This window comes from Notolepis coatsorum, assembly GCF_963971535.1.
Source record: "Notolepis coatsorum genome assembly, chromosome: 13".
Lineage (NCBI taxonomy): Eukaryota > Metazoa > Chordata > Actinopteri > Aulopiformes > Paralepididae > Notolepis > Notolepis coatsorum.
The window spans coordinates 112,371,943-112,390,879 of record NC_140177.1 but is presented as its reverse complement, the minus strand read 5'-3'; the positions used below and the strand labels follow the sequence as shown (position 1 = coordinate 112,390,879).

At 44.1% G+C, this 18,937-nt stretch overlaps 1 protein-coding gene across 3 annotated transcripts in view; it reads right to left on the bottom strand.

The window, feature by feature from the left end:
- Positions 1-5,321: 5,321 nt before the first annotated feature.
- The window catches only part of ttc19 (tetratricopeptide repeat domain 19), a 34,429-nt gene continuing 20,813 nt past the window's right edge, over positions 5,322-18,937 (bottom strand). For all 3 annotated transcript variants that reach the window (XM_084327896.1, XM_084327897.1, XM_084327898.1), the window contains one exon: positions 5,322-6,676. In XM_084327896.1, coding sequence (XP_084184022.1) covers positions 6,522-6,676 — 155 coding nt within the window. In that variant the 3' untranslated portion in view covers positions 5,322-6,521. The remainder of the gene's footprint in view (positions 6,677-18,937) is intronic.

The window sequence follows — 18,937 nt, the reverse complement described above, 5'->3', positions numbered from 1 at the left end:
CAAAATACTTAATGCAATAGATTTCTCCATAAAATAACCAGGATCTTATCTAGTTTCTTTTAAATGTGGTGATCTTTAGTCAAATGAATAGAATGCTCATCAACAGAACCTTCATAATGATATGAGGCAGGCAGAAACTGCGGGGATTATGGATACTTAAAAAAAAATCAACATGCAACAGCTGGTGTAATACAGTGGATTATGTTACTGATTAGAGTTAGGCTATCAGTAGTCTGAAATGGATTGCAATTGGAAAGTGACTTTCCTGCCCCTGTTTGCTAATGAAAGCCCAATCAGACTAATAGCCTAATTTCCTCAAAGTCTCTGGCAGAAAGCAGGAGAGATGTGGTGGCCCTTAACAGCAGTGGGCCTCAAAGACAAAAATGAATTTTTCTTTTTTAACAGGAACATCCAGCAATGCTCATGAAGAAAGACACATATTCCACTACATGCTTATCCAACTGACTGAAATGTTAAAAATGAAAATAGAAATTGGAGGTCACTGTTTATCTTGTTAAAAGAAAGTAGTATCTCATTGAAAGCATGTTGATCTCCTTGAAACAAATGATCTTAGACCTTAATGAAGTTGTTCGGTGACTTGTTATTGGCTGGTATCTGACTTGGCAGGGCCGAAGCTTTTCCCTATTCTAAAATACATGCATCTAAAAGAGACAACATTTGTTTTGTCATTGTTTTCCCAGACAGTGGCAGAAAGGTGAACATGTTTTCTTTGGAGCTCTGTAAGTGGATCCACTGGGCTTCCGTACATCCTAAAATCCCATTGTGATATTTTGGCCTGACATCGGATTTGTACGTATGTTCACAACCCGTTTGAGATTGACAATAATATGAAATGATCATGGGTGTAGTAAAGCATTGTGAGAAGGAGGTGTGTCATGTGAAAAGCTGTAGGCTATGGCTCATCAAACAGTTTTTTGTTTTGTTTTGCCCAAATACAATCTCTCTCTCTCTCTCACCATCAACGTTGATGATGACATCATCAGGGGGTGACAGAGGCAGCGCTTCTGGAGCTGGCACCACTTTCACGTGGCTGTGGAGGCCGGTGCTGGAGGCTGGGACACACATGGCCAGACACGGGTGCAATCCCTGCAGGAAGCCGGGATCTCTGGGCCTCACACCTCCGTTGAAGAATGTCATGGAGATCTCGAGACCCCCTGGCTTTTTCACAATATGAACTTTTACCTTTTTTTCCACAATATGAACTTTGCCACGCGAAGCTAGGCTGATACAAGCCTCATCTCCTCCACGCAGACATGAACTGTCAAATCAGAAAGGTTTGTAGATAGCAGCATGCCTAAATTATCTACAAAGTTCTCTGATTTGACATTTCAAGGCGTGCGTGCCTGTACTGTACATGGGGTGCGATTTCACCAGATAGCTTGTATCAGACAAGCATTGTGTGGCAACATTTCTAAATCATTAATCCCAAATTTAAAACTAAACAATAACGGTAAAGTAGTAGGAGCCCGACAGCAAGTTAGAGTGACCACAAAGCAACTGTATGGATGCATTGCTGCTACCAGACGGGAAATGCACAGAGGAGCCATATCAGCCTTTGGGACTTTTATAGTGTCTGTCCAACAGCACAAGTCCCATTTCTGGGGCTAAGCTTTAAACTACACCCAATTTCAGAATTCATACATGTTATTCATTATGGTCTAAGACTGTCCAAACATTTTAGTAAGAACAAACAACTTTCTCCCTAATCCAAAAGCTAGAGTACTAAACTAAAACTTGTGACGTCATCAAGTATAAAGTCTGAAGCTGCTCCATAGATGAATTGGGTAAGATGGTAAAGGTGACACAGAGAGCACCCAGGGGAATGTTCTGTGTATATGTTAGGCCTGTGTCCCCGACTAAGGATTTGTATAGTCGACTTTGATTGGCCAAAATTTGTCCATAGTCGACTGGCAGATTTAACTTACATTTGGGCTGTGGGGGGTGCTTTATGTCCGATTTTACTAAATCTTTTTGCATTAGACAGAGATTGGCAGTCGACTACAGCTCCTTTCGATCGATTAGTCGACTAGTAGTCGAGGTCACCCCTAGTATACGGATACATTTTCTGTTTCAGAAGTGAAAACACTACCCTAGACTAAAGCTCAAACACAAACAAAGATGCACAAAATCCCATTCATTGTCTATGGAGCATCCCCAGACTTTATACCTGATGACATCACACATTTGATTCTTACTTCTCTGGTTTCTGGCTTTGAGAGAGAGGAGCTCATGTTCACAAATATTGATTGAATTTCCTAGACCGTGGAGAGATTTGGGTGATGCTCCCCTTTAAGACATAAAATGCTTTAAGTATCTTGCTCAAGGAGCCAGAATCTAACCAGGAACCACTGCTAGTTAATTCATGTGATCTTGGAAGAGTGTAACATCTTCACTGATTAGCCAATCTGCAATGCTGGAACTCTGCACATTGTTCACCTAAATAGTAGTTTATAACCATGACCTTAACCTCAGTGGAGCCCTCACATCCCACCCTAACCTAAAACAGTTTATTTATCCTTTTTAGTGTGTTCATTTTATATATATATTAGTGCTGTCAGGCGATTAAAGAAATTAATCTAATTAATTACAGGATTTGTAATTAATTAATCTAATTAATCACATTTTAATCGCATAACCATTTTAGGCCTGATATTCTATAATCATATTTCAAATTGCATGTGTCCGGATGGCAGAATTCAGTACTGTATCTACAAAACCTTCTGTTTAATCATCTTCCCTTTATTCATTTGCTTAGATTTTTCAGGTATGGTCAATTTGAGCATGGTGTTATTCACAGTTAAAGATAAAACGAATTTAATTGATATTCTCATTTGGTTCATTACAATTTACTCAAGCCTAGTAACAGACACAGTATTTCTGACACTGGGAATACATTCCCTGAGATCCATAGATGTCCCTAGAATCAGATACCAAGAACATGCAAATGGACCATATTAAAAAAAAGTCTGTAAATGTGTATTCTACGTTCTTATGGAATGAATGAGATACAAAAATAATAATAATAATTTAATTAAATTAATTTTGAGTTAATTTTCATAACGCGATAATTTGCTGTGTAATTAATTAATCTAATTAACGCGATAAACTGACAGCACTAATATATATATATATATATATTAAGGCTGTCAAATATATCGCGTTAATATCGCGTTAACTCCCGATTCTATTAATGCCACTAATTTTTTTAACTCAAGATTAACTAAAAAAAAAAAGAAAAAAAAGATGTTTACTAGACTTCACTCAGGTGTATTATTGATGCTCTCATTGATACTATGTTTGTTTCTGAAGTGTGTGTGTGTGTGTGTGTGTGTGTGTGTGTGTGTGTGTGTGTGTGTGTGTGTGTGTGTGAGATATAGAGAGAGAGGGGGGTGAGAGAGATGAGGAAGGGGCAAAAGAGAAAAAGAACTGGGAGAGTGTGTGTGTGAGGGAGAGAGGGGGGTGTGTGATTAATCAGCCCTTGTGTGTGTGAATGTAACAAGTTCCTAACGTTTTCTTTCCCCTATTATTTCATGCACACTTTATTCATTGTTTTAAATTATTATTTTCTTTTAAGTTATTTTGTGCATCACTCTGTTTTGAATTTGATGCAAATTTGCAATGCATGAGGGTCATCCTTTTGTGTTAAATGGCTGCACAAAGCAAGCATTTGTTGACTTGCATGTTGATAAGAGTATTAAAACTTGGAACTTGAAAAAGATCTGTTTAAGGTATAAAAAAAAAATTAAAAATTAAAATGTGATTAATTTGTGATTAATCGCGAGTTAACTATGGACAATCATGCGATTAATCGAGTTAAATATTTTAATCGTTTGACAGCACTAATATATATATATATATATATATATATATATATATATATATATATATAGGGATTTACTTTGTAGTTTGGCAATCTAATGTCCCAAAACTAGAAACATGAAAGCCATGTGTGATGTCACCTATTGACTGGAGCAGGTCGGCCGGCCATTAATTAGGAGACTGACCCAACATTATGGAACTGTTTGTAACCCACCTCTAAGAAATAAATACCATATTATTTCATAGTGTGGGATGTAAACAGCTGAAACATTCTTATCTATTCACAAAGTTAACATTCCATTGATCTTGGCAAAAAAAAGCCAAGGGTTTTCTTGTTTCTGGTGATGGAAGTTGTTAATAGTCACACACACACAATGTGAATTATTTCTCAAGGATGGATTATCACATCAAGGCATTGAATCATATAGATCATAAAGTACTATTTAATTAATATATTTTCTTTCGGCGGCCGAGTAGCGCAGCGGACTAAGCGTCAGTCTACCACCGCAGAGACAGTGGGATCGAATCCAGCTGCGGTACCTCCGGCTTGGTCAGCCGTCCATACTGACACAATTGGCAGTGTCAGTGGGTGGGAAAGCCGGTGGGGTGGGTCCTGGTCGTTGTAAACAGTGACTCCTACAGTTCGGTCGGGGCGCCTGCACAGCGAGGGAAGGATCTGGGGGAGGTAGTGTGACCCTTCCACAAGTTACACTCCCCCAGTGAGAGTCCGCGCTGCCAGGTGAAAAGAAGCGGTGGGCTGGCTACACATGTGTCGGAGGAAGCACGTGATAGTCTCCGCCCTCCCGGATCGACGGTAGGGGGTAGAGTGCGCAACGACCAGGAAGGGGATTGGGAATTGGCATAACGACTAACATTGGGATGGGAGAAAAACGGAAAAAGGAGGGGGGAAAAGATAATACAAAAGAATATATATATTTTTTTCTTTCTCAATTATCATAATACTCAAAATAATCAATCGCACATTTATCTTTGCGGGTTCTACATTAAATTACAGCTTTGCATAATTTATTCAAAATAAATCTGCCCAGAGAATTTTGTTATCCCCTTGCATGTCCGATATATCAAATGGTACTGCACTAGTCCTTACTGGAACTCTGCACTCTACACATATATATGTATTTAAATTGATTAATCCCCCACTGCACTGTTTTTTGTCCTGTGTCTGTGTTGGTGTTTGTCGTTTACTGTGAAAAAAGAAAGGAAAAAAACGCATACACTGTAAACACTGAAACAATTACCAATGTGTTTTTACACAAATGGCTTAATAAAGGAATCTGAATCTGACAGGTTTACATCAAATACATTGAGCACACATACAAACAGAATGTACATTTCTTACAATTACATTATCGGTTTTACTGATATTCTTCAGGTTTACCTTTTGGTGCAGGTTTTAATAATAATAATAATAATAATAATAATAATAATAATAATTCATTTATTTATTTTGTATAGCGCTTTTCAAGGACCCAACGTCGCTGACAATGGGCAAAAAAAATAAAACAAAGAAAACAAAGAAAAAAAACCAGAGGGAAACAGAGGACAATAAGAATACACAGGAAACATAGAACCACGAGTAACGGATAACAAATGCGGGAGTGGGTAGGGGAGACAGTCGGGAGGAGAGTAAGGGAAAACAAGGGGGGTGGGGGCAGGAGAGGAGAGAACATGGGGCAGGGGGAAATGGTGGCGAGTTGGAGGAGGGTGGTTATGGGTAAGGAAGGTTGAATGCTTGGGAGAACAGGTAGGTTTTGAGTCTGGATTTGAAGGTGGAGAGTGAGGGAGAGTCTCTGATGGTCTGAGGGAGGGTGTTCCAGAGTCGGGGTGCAGCTCGTGAGAATGCCCGGTCACCAAAACTATTGAGTTTGGATGACGGGACAGTGAGGGAAAGAGTGGAAGAGGACCGGAGGGAATGAGTGGGGCGGTAGGGGAGAAGGAGGTCAGTCAGGTAGGGGGGGCCAGGCTATGGAGGGCTTTGAAGGTGAGGAGTAATGTTTTGAAGTTAATGCGTTCCTTGATCGGGAGCCAGTGGAAGGAGTGGAGGACAGGAGTGATGTGTTCGCAAGACCGGGTGTTAGTGAGGAGGCGAGCGGCTGAGTTTTGGACCATCTGCAATTTATGGAGGGAGCGGGAGGTGATGCCAGTGAGGAGGGAGTTACAGTAGTCCAGGCGGGAGGAGATGAAGGCGTGTATGAGGGATTCAGTAGCAGGGGGGGGAGAGGCAGTGACGCATTTTGGCAATGTTGCGGAGGTGAAAATATGAAGTTTTGACAATGGAGCGGACATGGGGGTCAAATAAGAGGGTGGGGTCGAGGATGACACCGAGGTTGCGGACTAGGGGGGAGGGGGTGATGGTGGAGTCATTCATTTCACAAGGATGACACAAGGTTAAGACGGCAACTATTTTTTTTATAGAGGTAAAGGCATATTATAGACTTCTGAAACTCCACAAAACAAATAACTGTAGTCACTGGAATATTGCAGAGATGTAAAAATATATATACAGTACATTATGTTTATTACCTTAAATATGTGTGCTCCAGTGTTCTACTTTGGACTAAATCTCTGAGGTCTCTCCCTGACTTCAGACAGGCCAACATTTCCTTTGTGTGTGGGTTGGTTGGAGCCACAGCGTGTAACTTCTCCCTGCAGTCAGTCAATCACTCAGTCTCACTCCTGGCAGCTTTCTGTTCCTTCTTCTTCTTGGCAACCTCCTTCAGTCCCTCCTGAATCTGCTCCACAGCTTCACCGTCACCAACAGACTGAGCCAGAGTTAGAGCTTCTTTGTACAGACACACAGACTGCTCCAGCTGACCTGTAGCAGGGAGGACATTTCAATCCGTTATTAATAGTGGACAAACCAATGTGAACTTATAGAGCACTGTTTTTTTTTTTCTTTTGCTATGAGTTTGTTGTGTGGCGTTTCTTCCGTCGGCTCCTTGCTCTAAAAAAGGCATCAACTGAAGGGACTCTTGGTGGCACTTTGTACAAAGACTATATCTGGACTATGTGGACTGAATGGCAACTGTGAAGCTGTCCCGTACACAAATCCATGTAAAAAGACTGTCTATTATAGATATATATTCTCAATCTCTGATTTGATATGTCTAACACTGGTAAGAACAATGACAGACTACAAAGGAACCCCCCTCAAACTGAACAGTGACATCTCCTTAGCAAATGATCTCAACTCCTTCTATGCGAGGTTTGAGGCTGTGAATAACAACACCAGCCTACAAACCACGGCAATGGGGGGGGGGGGGTCTGCTGATGGAGACTCAGTGTTCAGGGTAACAGAGCATGAGGTGAGACGGATCTTTAAAAAAGTGGATATCAGGAAGGCAGCAGGACCGGACGGCATCCCCGGCCGCGTCCTAAAAGTCTGTGCCGACCAACTGGCCCCGGTATTCACTGACATCTTCAACCTGTCCTTGGAACAGGCCGTCATCCCCACCTGTCTGAAGAAGTCCACCATCATCCCTGTACCCAAAAAATCTACGCCCGCTTGCCTCAACGACTACCGCCCTGTAGCCCTCACCTCCATAGCCATGAAGTGCTTTGAGAAGCTAGTGAAGGGCTACATCTGTTCCTCCCTCCCCATCAACCTGGACCCTCTGCAATTTGCATATCGCCCCAACAGGTCCACGGAGGACGCCATAGCCCATGTGCTGCACACAGCAGCATCACATCTGGACAAGAGGCAGGGGAACTATGTGAGAATGCTGTTCATCGACTACAGCTCAGCATTCAATACCATAGTCCCCTCCAAACTCATAGCCAAGCTCAGGGACCTGGGCTTGAACTATGACCTGTGCCAGTGGGTCCTGGACTTCCTGACGGGCAGACCCCAGGTGGTAAGAGCCGGCAACTGCACCTCCTCATCCATCACGCTCAACATAGGGGCCCCCCAGGGCTGTGTTCTGAGCCCCCTCCTCTACTCCCTGTACACACATGACTGCGTAGCACAGCGGAACAACAACACCATCATCAAATTTGCTGATGACACAGTAGTGGTGGGCCTGATCTCTGCCAACGACGAAAGGGCCTACCTGGAAGAGGTAGAGAACCTGTCACAGTGGTGTCAGGAGAACTGCCTCTCCCTGAACGTCAGCAAAACAAAAGAGATGATTGTGGACTTCAGGAGGTCGGGGGTCAAGGACTACAGCCCCCTCAGCATCGACGGGGCACCAGTTGAGAGAGTGAACAGTTTCAAGTACCTCGGAGCCCACATATCCGAGGACTTGACATGGACCACACACATTGACAGTGTTGTGAAGAAGGCACGACAACGCCTCTACTTCCTCAGGCGCCTAAGGAAGTTCCAAGTCAGTCAGAAGATCCTTAGGAACTTCTACTCATGTACAATAGAGAGCATCCTGACCGGCAACATCACCTCCTGGTTTGGGAATAGCACTGCACAAGACCGTAGCAGACTACAAAGAGTGACACGTTCAGCCGAACGCACAATTAGAGGGGGGCTTCCCACCCTCCAGAACATTTACAACAAGCGGTGCAAGGGGAAGGCTAAGAGAATTATTAAGGACTCGAGCCACCCGAACAACTGCCTCTTTGAACTGCTGCCGTCAGGCAAGCGATACCGGAGTCTTATGGCGAGCACAGAAAGACTCAGAAGGAGCTTCTATCCCCAGGCCATCAGGCTGCTAAACGAACAATAATCGCTAAACGAACAATAATCACTATGCAACAACCATCAAATGCACACAGCACACACACCCACACGCACACACTCACTCAAACAAACAACACACTGCAGCACCCACTCTCCACACTTTAGATCACACAAACACACTTACACTTTATATTTATTGATAAAGGATTTGCACTACAACTCGTACACCTACTGTGAATTGTACCTAAACTGCACCTCGTCCATTTATGCCTGCACTATATAGTATTATAGTATTGTATATTAGTACACTGCACAGTATTGTATATTGTATGGTAACTACGTCTACGAACATTGTACATATGTCTAAACTGAACACTGTGACCTCTTTTTTTACTTCTAATTTTTACTATGTTCTTATTTCATACTTATCTTGTCATGCACAGTCTCTGGAGCGCAACAGTAAGAAGCATTTTGTACAAAAGTATTCTGTACTTCTGTATGACAACTATTAAAGAAACTTGAAACTTGAAACTAAGAGACACGAAGGAGTGACTGGTTGTCTTGTTTTTTTTATTATTATTATTTTGTATTTTTTGGGAGGGGGGGATGGTATATATATTTTTATTTTTGTCATCATGATGTCTTGATTTTGTCTGTTCTGTCTGCTTTGTTTGTATCTACGGAACGTGATAACTTCTTGTTATAACATAAAGGTTTCACGTTATAACGTTATAACATAAAGGTTTCACGTTATAAGTATAACGTGATAACTTCTTGTTTTAACATAAAACGTTTCACGTTATAACATAACGGTTTCACGTTATAACGTGATAACTTCTTGTTTTAAGTTATCACGTTATGGCGGCTAGGTGGTGTAGTGGGCAAGGCGCTCGCCATCAACGCTGGAGACGCTGGGTTCGAATCCAGCTCTCGGCGTTGCTATCAGCTTGGCTGGTCGTTCATACTAACACAATTGGCAGTGTTAGGGGTGGGAAAGCTGATGGGTGGGTCCTGGGCGTTGTGGACAGCGACCCCTACAGTTCGGTCGGGGCGCCTGCACAGCGAGGGTAGGATCTGGAGGGAGGTAGTGTGACCTTCCACACGTTACACTCTCCTGGTGAGAATCTGCGCTGCCAGGCTGGCTGCCGGCTGGCTGCACATGCGTCGGAGGAAAGCATGCAACAGTCTCCGGCCTCCCGGACCAACAGTAGGGGGGAGTGCGCAACAACCAGGAATTGGGAATTGGCATAACGACTAACAGTGGGATGGGAGAAAAATCGGAAAAAAGGAGGGGGGAAAAGATAAAAAAATAAAAATAAAAAATTATCACGTTGTAACGTGAAACGTTTTGTTAAAACAAGAAGTTATCACGTTATAACGTGAAACCTTTATGTTATAACAAGAAGTTATCACGTTATAACGTGAAACGTTTTATGTTAAAACAAGAAGTTATCACGTTATAACGTGAAACCTTTATGTTATAACGTGATACGGATACATTTTTTTCTTCTGGTGTGGCAGCAATACGCTTCCGTATGTATTTGTTAAAACATTGAATAAAAATAATATCAAGAATAGTGGACCGTGTTTCAATCAGCGGAGTGAGAAAATATCAATACAGGTTTAGAGTATTGAGGTACTATTTTGTGTGACACTGCTTCGATTCAAAGAAACGCTATACAATCTACACAAATAATAGATTAAATGTGGTTAAATAATGTGGCAGGAGTCCATTGTGTTGCATTTAATTCAATAAAAAAAACGTTATTAGTCCCGCAGAGGACTACCGTAATTCCTCTAATAGTAACCGGGTCTCAAATACAAGCCGGGTCTCTATTAATGGCCGGGTGCGCTCTTGAGCTAAGCAATTATAAGCCGACCTCCTAATACAAGCCGGGTTACTAATATACTGAGCTGCATACTGAGCTAGTTACTTGATTTCACTTTGAAAACATTGAAATGACCAGTGACCACTTGTAATTGCACTGTTTACTATTTCATACAGTACTTGGTTTCAAAAAAATGAACCCAGTACATTTTACTGGGTTCAAACTGACACAAAATGTTGATTTATTCATTATGATCCGTTTGAAAATTTGAAATATAGGCCTCCCTCTTATACAGGCCTCCTTCTAATACAAGCCTGGTACCCGCTACAGTTGAAACAAATACAAGCCGGGGTTACTATTAGAGGAATTACTGTAATATGACACTATTAAAGCACAAGAAACATGACACTGTTAGAACAGGATCCTTATATAGCTGATCTGTCAAGTCTAATAAATAAATTCAGTCAGTAAAGAAAAAGTGCACGTTGGTCAAAAAGGTTCAAATCAAGGGGTCAAAAGGTGCATATTAGTGAACTGACCATTCCTTGCACTGTGGCCATTCACCAGTCGAATGGCCTCTGGAACAAAACCAAACTTCCTTCTGTTTGTTTTACAGGCAGGCTGTCTAAAGCGCTTTCCTGATGGCAACAAGTCAAAACAAGTTTCAAGTTTCAAGTTTCTTTATTAGTTGTCATACAAAAATACAGAATACTTTTATATGAAATGCTTTTCTGTTTTGCTCCTGAGAGTGTGCTAGATAAAAATAGATAAGTGTAAAATAAGTATAAAATAGAAGTCAAAAGTATGTAACAAAAGTGTTCGATATACATATATACAATATACAATGCAGAGTAGAAAAAGTAACTGAGTTACAATACAATATACAGTACAATGCAGAAATGGGATGAGGTAGAATTTAGGGTAAGGTGTAATGAGGTATGAGTTGTAGTGCAAATGAAGGACATAATTATCTTATATGCTTTCTTGAGCACAAGTTTGAGCACTGTTAAACCGTACTAGGGATCTTTGTGTTTTGCCGATAATTTTAGAGCTAAGGTTGACAACACCTTGCAGTCTGTTCTTGTCTTTTTGACAGAGGGATGTGAACCAACATACAAATGAAATACTTTCAATAAAGGAAGAATAAAATAACTAGGGTTTAATACAGAGAAACAGGTTCCTGGGAATTCCCACCCAAAATATTTCCTTTTGCCCGAGAAATATAAGGGGGAAAACAACACAACAACACACATGGCTCACGCATCCCCAAGACACAACTGGTGGGGTGCTGGTGGCCATTGCGCAAACGCGGGACGCGTGTACCGCTTCCGCAACGGATTCTATTTCCGGGGTTGCCCTGATTGGCCGTGACGGCCATGTGACACGCCGCGGCCGCGCCCCGCGGCAGCAGACGCGGCAGCGAGAGAGGCCGCCGCTGTGTTGTACTTGAACGCGGACGCGAAACCAGCCTATACTCTACCGTTAACCATGAGAGTTGTATACATTGCATAGTATATTGTATAGCGTATGGTGTATGGTAACTCAGTGGGGAAAGTGATTAAACAGCTCTGCACTATGAGAAGCATTTTGGATAAAAGTATTCTGTACTTCTGTATGACAACAATGTATGCCTTTCAAATGTTAAATGATAAATTATTAAGCGTGGCGCGATGTGAAAGGCAGTGGGGCACAGCTCTGCACTCGGGAGATGTGGCGCGACAATGAGAAGCATTTTGGATAAAAGTATTCTGTACTTCTGTATGACAACAATGTATGCCTTTCAAATGCTAAATGATAAATGATTAAGCTTGGCGCGATGTGAAACGCAGTGGGGCACAGCTCTGCACTCGGGAGATGTGGCGCGACAATGAGAAGCATTTTGGATAAAAGTATTCTGTACTTCTGTATGACAACAATGTATGCCTTTCAAATGTTAAATGATAAATGATTAAGCGTGGCGCGATGTGAAAGGCAGTGGGGCACAGCTCTGCACTCGGGAGATGTGGCGCGACAATGAGAAGCATTTTGGATAAAAGTATTCTGTACTTCTGTATAACAATGTATGCCTTTCAAATGTTAAATGATAAATGATTAAGCGTGGCGCGATGTGAAAGGCAAAAAAATGCTGCGGCGTTGAAGTGGGGAAGCGGCAGTGAAACACAGCAGCCTCGGCGTTTTGCCGCGGGGCGTGGCCGCGGCGTGTCACGTGGCCGTCACGGCCAATCAGGGCAACCCCGGAAATAGAATCCGTTGCGGAAGCGGTACACGCAACTGGAACTGGGACAGTGCCAAAATAAATATCTTATTGGTTTTATGCCTCGTTATATTTGGCAGTAAGAAAACCACTGACAGGCAAGCAAATAAACGGCAGTTTTATATCAATATACTGTATGTCCCAATCTTTTTTCACCCCTGAATTCCAGTAGGGCCGGTCACGTTCCTGTCTCAGCTTAATAGAATGACTTTGAAAACGCCAAATAACTTGTTTTGATGAATTTCACCTACAATGAAGAATTGTCAAATATCAATTCCATTAGGCTGTTCTCAGCAGACAGATCACAAGCTATGAACTTCAGCATTTGATATTCCTCGCAGCAGGGGCCGTGGGTCGTGACTCTGAGCCAATCTCTGTTAGTTAAAGTTGTTAAAAGTTACAAAGCTCCATAGGCTATAATTATTCAGGTAATGCTACACTAGCTACATTCACTGCAAAGAAATAATGCAACTCCTTGTGAGGATGACTTGATTACACTGCTATATTTATTATACATGAAAAGGAATTACCAAGGACTTCCCTCCCGTCATTAAAACTCCAGCCACATTACTTCTGTGTGCTGCCCTAGTTCAATGCTTCTGAAAGTTATCCAATATCCTCTCCAAATCGTTACTCTGCAGGCAGTTATTTTAATTGCAGTATATATACAGTATGTTGAAAAAAATATTCCAGTGTCCCGTCAAACCTTTCCCTCGCAGCTCAGTGCGCCAGTGGCTCAGGAGGTAGAGCGGTCGTCTGGTAATCAGAAGGTTCCCGGTTCAATTCCCGCTCCTCCCGGGCCAGTGTGTCGTTGTGTCCTTGAGCAAGACACTTAACCCCTAATTCCTCCAGATGAGCAGGTTGGCACCTTGCATGGTTGCCTCGGCCGTCAGTGTGTGAATGTGTGCGTGAATGGGTGAATGTGAGGAACAAAATTGTAAAGGGCTTTGGATAATAGAGCTATATAAATATGTGGAATTAAAACAAAGCACAAATATAAATTAAAATAAAAAAAAACATATAAAAGGATTATATCTCAGAGGTATATGGATGAGGAGGCGTTGTGTTGACCGCTTTCAGGGGCTAGTGCTCGGCAGGATTATCATTAGTCTCATTAATGATATTTTCTTTTCATAATATTTTCTTTTCAGTGTGGACATTTGGGTTGTATGAAAATGTGTTAATATGAGTTGCATAAGATAATAGTGTGAAGGGGTAGGAATACATAAGTTTACACTACATCCTACTCCTTTTCGAACATTACCGTTTTGCTTGTTTCTCTTTTTTTTATCTGTTTATTACTTTTTTTTAAATGTATTTTTAAATAAATTTCATTTTCTTTTTAATTTATGTTTGAAATAAACTCATTCATTCATTCTTAAATGCACCATTCAAGTGCAAGTTGAATTCAACGTATAGTAGGTTTTCTAATGCAGATTAATACCATAAATTGCATTATTTAGCTGTAATAATTAATAATATAACACCAAATAAAGCTGTCAGGTTGAGAACCCATATATTTATGCATATTTTTCCATGCTTTTGTCCTGGCGTTGTGCTTCTATTTCAGGAAAAATATGAATTCCTACCACTGACCACTAGGTTGCAGTATTGTAATGTTGGATCATCAGCAATTCAACCTGTAAACAGTGCAGAGGCCACGTCTTTGCTACACGTCTCAATAATATACCAAAGCCTCATTCTGCTGTCCACATAATCAAAAGGGTGGCCCCACCACTGAAGAAGAAATGGATGAGAGACATTTTCTTTTTATATTCCAAGTGGACCTTTGATACATGACCTGGCAATATGCGAGAGCTTAACCTGAGTTTTACTTAACCCTTTATCTGCCAGGGATTATTCTGATCTTAATCACCTCTCTGCCACCACTGTAAGTCTATGGAGATGTTCCCCTTCTTTGCAGGGCTATAACTTTTTAAATTGTATTGCTAAATTGACATTACTATGGCCCATTCAACGTCAAGTATCTATCGTTTAGGATGTAGCAACGTTCTACTTTTTCATTCACATATTCATACTAAAATACGGTCTAAAGTATAAATATGTTTTTATCGTTTTCTGCAGCATTCTGCAGAACGTGAGTTATAGCCATAAATACATGTATTAGATCATCAAATGTAGTTTGATACCGATTGACGTCAGATAAAAAATTTCAATTGTACAAGGTCCTAAACGTCATGCCTCATCATCTGCTGGTGACCGGAGGGGGGGGGAGGGGGGGGGGTTATAAGTCCGTGGCCGACGTTAAATCATTTATGTAGTATGGGTGATACATAGATCAGAGCAGTTTGTATGGACAATAATAATCAAACACACTGAAACTCACCACAGCTTCCTCGTAGCGATGAGGGATGCTACTGGAGCAAAAAGATCGTTATTATGGGATGTCGATCTTGTTGGTCCAGTTCCAGGTTGTATAATACTATATACGTCCAAATCATGTTGTTTATCGAGTTATTGGCAACGGATCGCTATCCAGTGTATCAAGCTGGAGCCGGACGAAATATGGGTGAGCACCACTTCCGGCCGCTCACTTCCGGTTTTGGCACCTCGCCGATCGGCCACCAGATGGCGGTCTTGCAGTTGAGAGGAGCTCTACAGCACCCGTCAAGTCTCCGTGGGTGAAATATGATTGCCATGACAGATTTTTTAAATATTGATCTCAAAGACGCTGTACGACGTCATTGGCAGATTACGCATAGCGAGGAATGACGTCTAAACACGTCATTGGCGATTAAAGGGTTAAGCGGAAAACACTATTATCTTCTATGTATAACCCAACACCGGCAGAAACACTTCACACCACTGTCCCCTTTCCAGCCTCTCTACCCCTGAAAAATTTATTTTCTTCCAGAGTAAAAGCTGTTTTGAACTATAATACAATGTTATTTAGGCGGTGTTGTCCGACTTACCCGACTTTGAGGCTGTAAAATGTTTGTTGACATTTGTAAATGTTTGCAAAGACTGGAGTAAAACAGACGTATCTTTATTACATTGTTATGATTCAGTTCAGCTAAGAAACATCATAAAATATTATTATTATTATATCTAAAAGTCCATCTACTCAAGAAAATAAATTAATACACTGTAGGAATGCAGTAATAATAGTGAAAACGGAGTCGTGTTCCGATGCAAAAATACTATTTTAATACGCACTCTACTGTCGCACAACAACACTGCCATTCATCTTTCATTCGTCTCACTTTAACTACGTCATCCCCCGCTAAGGATCACGGGAGATGTAGTAAACACCACATAAGGCTAGGATGCCGTGAATTATGTCCCAGTAGCCACTACACACGTCCCCCCAGAATTCACAAGAACTGGCCCCAAAAAACGTCCAGGGGCTCTGACGACTCCGGTACCCCTGGGCAGGCACAGGAAACCGAGGCAGTGGTAAAGCAGTAGGCTGACCCTGAACAGGCCTCGGACGGCAGGTCCGGGGGTCCGCCGTAGCTAGAGTAGGCGTCGGGACTGCCCTACCAGGGGGCCGGCCGCGGCGGGGCGGTTGGGCCAACTCAATGGGGCGGTCCAAATCCAGGTGAGCAGGCTTCAGGCGATCCACCGAGATCCGTTCTTCCCTCCCCCCCATGTCAACAACGAAAGTCTTAACGCCTGCCTTCACAACCCGGTAAGGACCATCGTAGGGTGGCTGTAGGGGGCCTCGATGGGCATTGCAGCGGATAAACACGTACCCCGCTGCTTGCAGATCAGGCGGGACACGCACCTTTGGAACGCCGTGGCACGAGGTGGGGATGGGCAAGAAAGCCTTGGCCTTGTCCAGCAGAGCATCCCGCTGTTCCAGTGCTGACCAGGAGGCCGTAACACAGGGAAGAAAATCCCCTGGGACACGGAGGGGTTGGCCGTATACCAGCTCAGCTGAAGATGAAAGAAGATCCTCCTTAGGTGCAGTACGGAGCCCCAGCATCACCCAAGGAAGTCTGTCGACCCAGGTGTCGCCTCGGAGATTGGCCTTGAGAGCAGCTTTCATCGACTGATGAAAACGTTCACACAGGCCATTGGCCTGTGGATGGTAAGCCGTAGTGCGGTGGAGGGAGACACCCAACTGCTGGGTAATGGAAGTCCATAACGCGGAAGTGAATTGGGCCCCTCGGTCAGAGGAAAGATCAGAGGGAACACCGAACCGGGCGACCCAGGTACCGATGAATGCGCGAGCCACGTCAGCTGTAGTAGTCGCAGTGAGTGGGACAGCCTCCGGCCAACGGGTGGTCCTGTCCACCATCGTCAGAAGGTGAGTGTACCCCCTGGAGGGAGGAAGGGGTCCCACCAGATCCACGTTGATGTGGTCAAAACGCCTCTCAGGCACATCAAACCGCTCCAACAGGGCTTTAACATGTCGATGGACCTTCGCGCGTTGGCATGCCATGCAGGTCGTGACCCAACCCCCAATGTCAACCTTCATCCTGGGCCAGACGAATTTTGCTGCCATTAGGCGCTGTGATGGTTTCCTGCCCGGGTGCGAGAGGCCATGGATAGCCTCGAAAACTTGTCGTCTCCATGCCCGTGGAACAACTGGCCTTGGCTGCGCCATAGATATATCACATAGCAGCGTCGTGCCATCATCAAAGAAGGGGACGTCCGCCAACTGGAGGCCAGTAACCGCCGTCCTGCATGCCTGGATGTCTGGGTCTGAAACCTGATCCGCAGCCATACAGGCGTAATCAATTCCCAGGTGGACAGCACCAATGGCGGCCCGCGAGAGGCAGTCAGCCACGGGGTTGTCCTTCCCCGTCACATGCTGGATGTCAGTGGTGAACTCAGAGATGAAAGCCAGATGGCGTTGTTGCCTGGCAGACCACGGTTCGGACACCTTCGCCATAGCAAAAATCAATGGTTTGTGGTCTACAAAAACAGTGAAAGGGCGAGCCTCCAGCAGGAAACGGAAATGTCTGACCGCCAAGTACAGGGCGAGGAGCTCACGGTCAAAGGTGCTGTACTTCTGTTCGCTGGAACGGAGTTGTCGGCTGAAGAACGCCAGGGGTTGCCAAATGCCCTCGACCAACTGTTCATATACGCCTCCAACGGCATAATCCGAGGCATCAGTTGTCAATGCCACGGGAGCCTCCGGCACGGGGTGCGTCAGCATGGTTGCGCTTGCAAGGGCCTCCTTGGTATCCGAGAACGCCTTTGACATGTCGTCGGACCAGGCGATGGCATGCTTGGGAGTCTTGCCCTTGAGAGCCCCATACAGGGGGTGCATTAGGTGGGCAGCCTAAGGGATGAACCGATGATAGAAATTCACCATCCCCAGGAACTCCTGCAAGGCCCTAACCGTGGTAGGGCGTGGGAGCCACAGCACCGCTTCCACCTTTACTGGTAATGGGACCGCTCCAGCAGTAGTGATGTGGTGGCCAAGGAAGTCCATGGCAGGCAGACCAAACTGACATTTTGCTGGGTTGATGATTAATCCATGCTCTCTGAGGCGACTGAAGAGGAGTCGGAGGTGTGTTAGGTGTTCCGCCTTGGACGTGCTGGCTACCAGGATATCGTCTAGGTAGACGAACACGAAAGACAGGTTGCGCAGCATGGCGTCCATTAACCTCTGAAAGGTCTGAGCCGCATTTTTGAGGCCAAAAGGCATCCTCAAAAATTCAAAGAGCCCGAATGGGGTTATAACTGCCGTCTTGGGGATGTCCTGAGGGCTAACCGGCACCTGGTGGTATCCTCTCACCAGATCCACCTTTGAAAAAACAGACGCTCCAGCAAGGTGGGCTGAAAAATCTTGTATGTGTGGAACCGGGTAACGATCAGGTGTAGTGGCGTCATTAAGGCGCCGGTAGTCGCCACACGGACGCCAGCCGCAGTTGGCCTTTGGAACGAGATGGAGAGGCGAGGCCCAAGGACTGTCGGACCGACGAACGATGCCCAGTGCCTCCATGGAGGCAAACTCATTCCTAGCGATGGTGAGCTTGTGTGGGTCGAGACGACGAGCCCTAGCATGTACTGGCGGGCCTTCCGTGGAGATGTAATGCACGACTCCATGCTTAGTGGCCGCGGACGAGAAGGTGGGTGTTGTGATGTCCGAGAACTCCAACAGGAGGCGGGAGAAATCATCAGTGGGCGCGACGGCGCTGGACAGTGTCATTGTGGCCGTGTCACTGAGCTCGCATGCTAATGAGCCAAAAGTCTCAGCATTGACGAGCCGGCGATTCCCCACGTCTACCAAGAGACTGTTGGCGCAGAGAAAGTCAGCGCCTAGGAGGGGAGTGGACACCTTGGCCAACACAAAATCCCAGCTGAAACGCTGGTCAGCAAAACACAATGCCACGGTGCGTTTGCCAAATGTAGGGATCGCACTGCCATTGGCAGCTTCAAGGGCGG